Source organism: Humulus lupulus, chromosome 9 (assembly GCF_963169125.1).
Source record: "Humulus lupulus chromosome 9, drHumLupu1.1, whole genome shotgun sequence".
NCBI lineage: Eukaryota > Viridiplantae > Streptophyta > Magnoliopsida > Rosales > Cannabaceae > Humulus > Humulus lupulus.
The window spans coordinates 11,557,315-11,564,164 of record NC_084801.1 but is presented as its reverse complement, the minus strand read 5'-3'; the positions used below and the strand labels follow the sequence as shown (position 1 = coordinate 11,564,164).

The window sequence follows — 6,850 nt, the reverse complement described above, 5'->3', positions numbered from 1 at the left end:
GAGCTTTAAATTTATCTCACTCAATTTGCCATAGGCAAAATGTGATTCTTCTCTTTAATAGATATTTTATATTTATATTGACACAAAACACGGTCACATCTTATCATAAATTTCAAATACTAATTTAAATTAGATCATAAAATACAATGGCTAAAAGAATTAAAATTTATATTCTTTTAAATAACAAGATAATCTATAAAAAAAACGTTTTAAAGAAATTAAACACAGATATATTTTATATAAAAAAAAAACCTATGAATCAAAATTCTCAGTGTTTATTTGATTAATTTCTTGGCTGCCAGTGTACCATCTGTTGATTGAAAGTTTCCCAATATACAAAGGACTCAATTTTCTTTATGAAAACTTTGGTTGAAATCAAAATGAAATATGCACAAATTGGCCGTGCATATAAAATACATTTGTAAATAGTTATGAACTCTCATACATTTGAGCCTTTTTTATAACATGTAAACATACCATTGAGATTGCAAACCAAACAGTCTCTATGTTTGGTTTTAAAAAACACTACTCAAATAACAAAGATGTTTAAAATACTAAAGAGACTTGGCATTCATGTAATTACTTGGGACTTAAATTGGTTGAATCCCATTTAAATTTTGATGTCATGTTCTTCAAGAGTGATATTAGAGAGAATGAAACATGAACGAAATATATATGTGCATATATATATATATAATGATCAAAACCTATTACTGTAAGGGGTTCCATAAACAATAAGGTAAGGTACAGTTCTCACAACTGTGTCGATAGGTATTGCAAAGTTAACACCAGACGAAACTCCTGTGCCTACAAAATGTAAAAAAGTACACTCTTTATTTCATGATTTTGAAAAATAACACTTCCAAACATGTAAAGTAGAAAATCAAAATTATTGCTAAGCTTATTAAATTTACTTTGATAACAAAGCTGGATACCTTTACGAGTGAAAGTTGCAGTATTTACTCCAATGACATGGCCATATGAATCAATCAATGGACCTCCAGAATTCCCTGCATGTTAAATTGATATAAAATCTATCTACAAATTCATTTGAAGAATAATAACAACGAAAATAGTAATGAACGATATTCAACAAGGATAATGGTATTCAATTTTTAATGGTATAATTGGACAACAAACTAAGACCAATCAAAGAGTTGGTGTGGTGGAGGGGATTGAATAAATAAATAAAAATATAATAGTCAAATCTATTGATGTAAATAGAATGATTACCAGCATTAATGGCTGCATCTGTTTGAATTGCTCCTCGAATGGCACTTCCATTGGGTGAGGGTATCTCCCTCCCCAAACCACTAACCACCTGCATTATTTGTAGAACCTAGTATTAAATCAACTAACTTAACATAACAAATAAAAATGAAACTATGAAACTAGGAACTATCTGTACATACTTCAGAAATTATACTAAATAAATACCCCTGTTGTTAGCGTATTCTCGTATCCATACGGATTTCCAATTGCAAAGCAGCTCTGACCCACATGTAAATCGCCAGAAGTACCAACAACTACTGGCTTTAATTTGTAGCCTTCAATATCAACCTGAAAATTATTTTATGTTAAGCCCTTCGGTATGAACAGTAACTTTTCCAAGCAGAAGAAAAAAAATACCTACAATGCAGAACTAGTTTTACTGAATATTGAATTAGAATGTCCCAATTAGTACATTAAACATTGTGAAGCCAAGCCAAGACAAAAGTAACAGAACTAAGAGGACACAAATGAGGAGTCTCATGTTGATAAATTATTCTCAACATGATCCTTAGGACTTAATTCAATATATTTATGATGACATTAACTCTGTAGTTCCAGAATATGTTCAGTTTTTTTCCAAAAGAATAGATCAAATGCGGAAGGTAAAATGTAAGGCTTAAAAGTAAACCTTAAGAACAGCCAAATCATATGCAGGATCATAACCAACAATCTTGCCTTCTCTGTAAAATCCAGTTCCTTTCTCATCTACCAAATACACCTGTAAACAAGTGCCCCAAAACGAGTTTTCATACAAAACGAATCATAACACTCTAAATTAAAAATGTACAGAAGCAATTTCACCATTTACTTCGACAGAGCAATAAGTAAAGAACCAGAAGAAACAAAGGACAAAAACCTTACAACGCTGTAATCCACTAGTGTCTGTAATCAATTTAGATACAACGTGGTAGTTTGTAACCTGATATAGACAAATACATCACTAGTTTCAATAGTACAAAGAGTAATAACAATGCCATAAACTTCCCAATTTGAAACTTAAAACAAATGATGGTAAGCTTACAATGTGACCAAACTTATCCCAGATAAAGCCTGAGCCTGTCCCTTCAATTTTTGTACTGTTATCCTCTCTAAGCAATACTTCTTCTTCAGAAGTGTTGAGGCTTTTGTCAATCTCAAGGTCTTTAATGAAAACAACCGATGGAGAAGTTTCCTAAAGAGAAGCAAAAATCAAATAAATAAAAATAAAAGCTTGTGTTCATGGAAGTGAAAAAAGATATGCTTTTTACATATATTATAATACACAATAAGAAATCCAGTTTGAAACATAAAATGAAACTTAGTCCATTACAACATTGCCCATTTTTGTTATTCCTAAGCTCAAAAAACTAAATAAAGATTATGAATATGAGACCCGAGTATCCTCCTGTGATTATTAACCAGTCGCTCTCCTCTCAATCTCATCAGAACATATATAGGTCAACGAAATAATCAGTTTACATTATAAAGATATCATATACAAAGCCTCGCCCAATTGATTCAACCCAAAAAACCAAAAAAATTCACAGAAAGAACACAATATATATATATATATATATATCAAGAGAGAGACCTGAAAAATTTGCACAATTCGGTCTTCTTCTAGCTGAAGCTCATCCTGTTGTTGCAGAGCAATGGCTGGTGAAAGTGAAGGAGGTGAGTGAATTGGGTCAAAGAAATGGAGTAAGGAAGTTGCCAAAAGAGTTTGACCCAATAGCACAGTCCTTCTCCTTGTGAGAATACTCTTCTGGGTTCTGCTCAAATTCGAATTTGAAGAAGAAGAAATGGTGGGTGGAATCGGAGAGGGACCAAGTTGGTAAAGGGAGCCCAGAACCACCATCTTCCTCTGTTTCCCTTTCCCGGCTAATCACATAACTGTCACTTGTTCTTTATTGAATTTTTCTTTCATTCTTTTCTTCAAGGATAGAATAAGCTTGACTACGTGGGCTAATAATGGGCTCAAGCCCAATATTTCATGGATATTATGTGGCCCACTAACATAAATATCACTTCTATTCTAATTGAAACCAATTTTGTATTCCGTAAAACAAAATTGATATTTTTTTTGTCAAAAAAAAAAAGAAATTGATATTTACTAGTAAACTTAGAAAGTATTTGTTTGAGTGCATTTGATAAACATATTAAAATACAAATAAACCGCGGAGTTACAAATTAAAAAGGGAAGGATTCAAAATTTATTTTACTAAAATTAAATGATTATAAATCTAAAATATATAGTATCAACAAAAAAATGATGACAAATAATTATAATTGTATAAATAAGGGGTGAAATTTTATCCAAAAAAAAATGGGTGAATTATATACAATCATTCATAAAATAGTGAGATTTTTTAAAAAAGGAATTGACTATTTTTTTTTTTTTTTTTATAACTTTGTTATGGTTCTTGGAAGTTTTTTTTTAAAAAAAACAAACAAATTAAAATTGTACCAAATCTAAAAATATACCTCGTATCTATCAAATATTACTATACATAAATCTCACATGTACCAAAATTGTAAAAATGTAATAAGAAAAAGAAATAAATAAAAAGTTTTTTATAATACAAACCGTAAAAGAGTAATTCTTTTTAGTAAAAAAATTGTATTGAAAGTAATTTTTTTGTTTATATTTTTTTTTTTGGACATTGAGTTTTGTTTCATTACCTATTTGGACCCTATATTTTGAAAAATTATTTTGTGGGTCTTGTGTTTTGTAAAATGATTCAAACAGACCCCTAAACCTAATTTTGATGAAGAAAAAATGGAATATAACAACAAAGTTATTAGACATAATAATTGTGTTCTATGTTCTGAATTGATAGTTTGATTAATTATTTGTGATTTTAGTTAAAAAAAATTTGATCAAAATCAGATCTATGGGACTATTTGAACAATTTTACAAAACACAGGATCCAAAAAATAATTTGTCAAAATACAGAATCTAAACAGGTAATGGGGCAAAATATAGGATCCAAAAATATATAAACCTTAAATTTTTCTAATATGAATAAAATTAAATTGAGCAATAATAAAAATATGTAAAATAGTAAAATATAAAACAAAAAATACATCTAGATTTTTTTTTATTATAAAAGTCATCAAGAGGATAAATTGGGTTCGCAGAACCTTCTGATTTTTCATACATTAATTAATAACAAGAAAGCATAATTGTGCTTCGCGTAATTTTTTGTAATAATTAAAAAATATACATTTTTAAATTTTTTAGGGAGATTGTGTGGTATGGAGTCTTTTTCACTCAACTCGTACAACATGCTCTTTGTTGCGCCATTTTTCATCAACTTATAAATGAAGAGCACTAAACACAAAATCAAAAAATAAAGAGGAAACACACAATTTTTTATGTGGTTCAACAGTTAAAATCTAACGTGCGTTCTATCTGACAAGCTACTTCAAGCTTAAGTAACCTCAAATAAAACCTAGTGCTCGGGGTCCCAAAAACACTCCCGGGGGTATTATAGTCAAAACTTCCAGAATTTCATCCTGATCTCAATAACTCCCAATTTATCATCAAATAAACATTCTTATTACCCAATAATTGACCCCGTTATGACAAAACGGCTATTCCGTTATATAGGATCGTCTCATGCAGAGTAGCTCGAATATATCTCCATGATAATGGAATCTCATTCACAAATCACAATATGCACCCAAATACACAAATATACCATTAACGGACCAAATTATCAAAACACCCTAATATTCAAATGTGGACCCACATGCATGCATATAAAATCATATTATAATATAATTCACATAAACATGCATATATTCATTTAATGACATAATTAAGCAGTTATGGCCCTCCCGGCCTACTAATCCCACCATTAAACCGCATTAGGGATTTCGAGGCATTACAACTATCCCCTCCTTACAGAAATTTCGTCCTCGAAATTTACCTGAACAGCTCAGGACACTGACTCTGCATATCTGACTCTAGCTCCCAGGTCGCTTCCTCGACCTTGCTATTCCTCCACAATACCTTAACCAAAGGTATCGTCTTATTCCTGAGGACCTTATCTTTTCTGTCAAGTATATGAGCTGGTTGTTCCTCAAAGGAGAGATCTGGCTCAAGCTCCAGATCTTCATAACTCAAAATATGATTCGCATCAGATACATACCTCCAAAGAGCTGAAACATGAAACACATTATGTACAGCTGACAATGCCGGAGGCAAGGCTAATCTGTAAGCCACCTGACCAATCCTCTCCAGAATCTCAAATGGACCTACAAATATAGGGCTCAACTTGCCCTTCTTCCCAAACCTTCTCACCCTTTTCCATGGCGAGACTCTAAGGAAGAAATAGTCTCCCACTTGGAACTCCACATTCCTGCGCTTGGGATCTGCATAGCTCTTCTGCCTACTTTGAGAAGCGAGCATCCGAGCTCTAATCTTCTCAATGGCCTCACTGGTCCTCTGAACTACCTCAGGACCCAAGTATCTCCTTTCACCCGTCTCATCCCAATGAATGGGAGATCTGTAGTTCCTACCATACAACATCTCATAAGGTGCAACTCCCATGGTAGACTGATAACTGTTATTGTAGGAGAATTCTATCAAAGGTAGATACTTACTCCAAGATCCACCAAAGTCCAGTACACATGCCCTCAGCATGTCTTCCAATATCTGGATTGTCCTCTCAGATTGCCCATCTGTCTGAGGATGATAAGCAGTAATGACCATTTTGAGTTGTAAATATCTTGTAAATGTTTTGATAAGCTTATGAGCAGTTATATATACTTAATAAAATATATCATTTCCTCTTTGTTGTTTTTCCACCTTAACCTGTTAATAACACTTAGAGCATGTTTTTAACCAAATGACTCGGGTAGCGAGTCAAATTTCCAGTTCACCGTTCACAACTTGGTATGTACACACATCACTGAAGTCAAGCTCGACTCATGGTTTGGTAACTATTTATGTAGTTATATGTATAACTGCTTAAATATAGTATATATGCTTTACCTGTATGCATGAGACACCATGTTAAATCTGTGCCCTGAAATAATAGGATGCACCGGATCCCATCAGAACTTCGCAGTTAAGCGTGCTTGGGTGAGAGTAGTACTAGGATGGGTGACCTTCTGGGAAGTCCTCGTGTTGCACCCTATTGTTAGGAGTGTGTCCTAAAAGCATGTAAAGAAATTTGTGTTTTTCTGTGAATAAATAAATACAATGGTTCATCATTATTGTTATATTTAGATTGTTAAATTATTGTTTGAATAATTTTGTAAATATCAGAAAAATTCCATATTCATTATTGAGGATGTGATCTTGTATTAGTACGAGAGAATTAAGATCACATGAATGAATAAAAATAGTCAACAACAACAAATTAAAGTTATGGAATTCTTTAATTGGAAAGTACGGTTTAGTGAGTATCATAACGATACAAATAATCTAGATTCGGATTATTGATGTGGAAAGACATCTCAGTAAAGGTGCTTTATATAATATGATTATATATGACATGGACCGATATGAATTAAAGTCTTTATCCAAAAACCATTTAACAATAAAGACTTGCAATTCATAGCATAAATGATGATCATTTATAGATCA

General features: G+C 32.0%; 1 protein-coding gene and 1 pseudogene across 1 annotated transcript; one reads left to right on the top strand and one right to left on the bottom strand.

The window, feature by feature from the left end:
• Positions 1–545: 545 nt before the first annotated feature.
• LOC133801020 (protease Do-like 5, chloroplastic) lies at positions 546–3,162 on the bottom strand. The gene is made up of 8 exons (XM_062239148.1): positions 2,843–3,162; positions 2,294–2,443; positions 2,129–2,191; positions 1,901–1,990; positions 1,438–1,560; positions 1,234–1,321; positions 936–1,010; positions 546–807 (listed from the first exon to the last, which is right to left on the bottom strand). Exons 1-8 carry the CDS (start codon positions 3,107–3,109, stop codon positions 701–703), a joined length of 963 nt encoding a protein of 320 aa, XP_062095132.1. The 5' UTR covers positions 3,110–3,162; the 3' UTR covers positions 546–700.
• A 3,118-nt stretch (positions 3,163–6,280) lies between these two features.
• On the top strand, positions 6,281–6,397 carry LOC133802676 (5S ribosomal RNA; annotated as a pseudogene).
• The last annotated feature ends 453 nt before the right edge of the window (positions 6,398–6,850 follow it).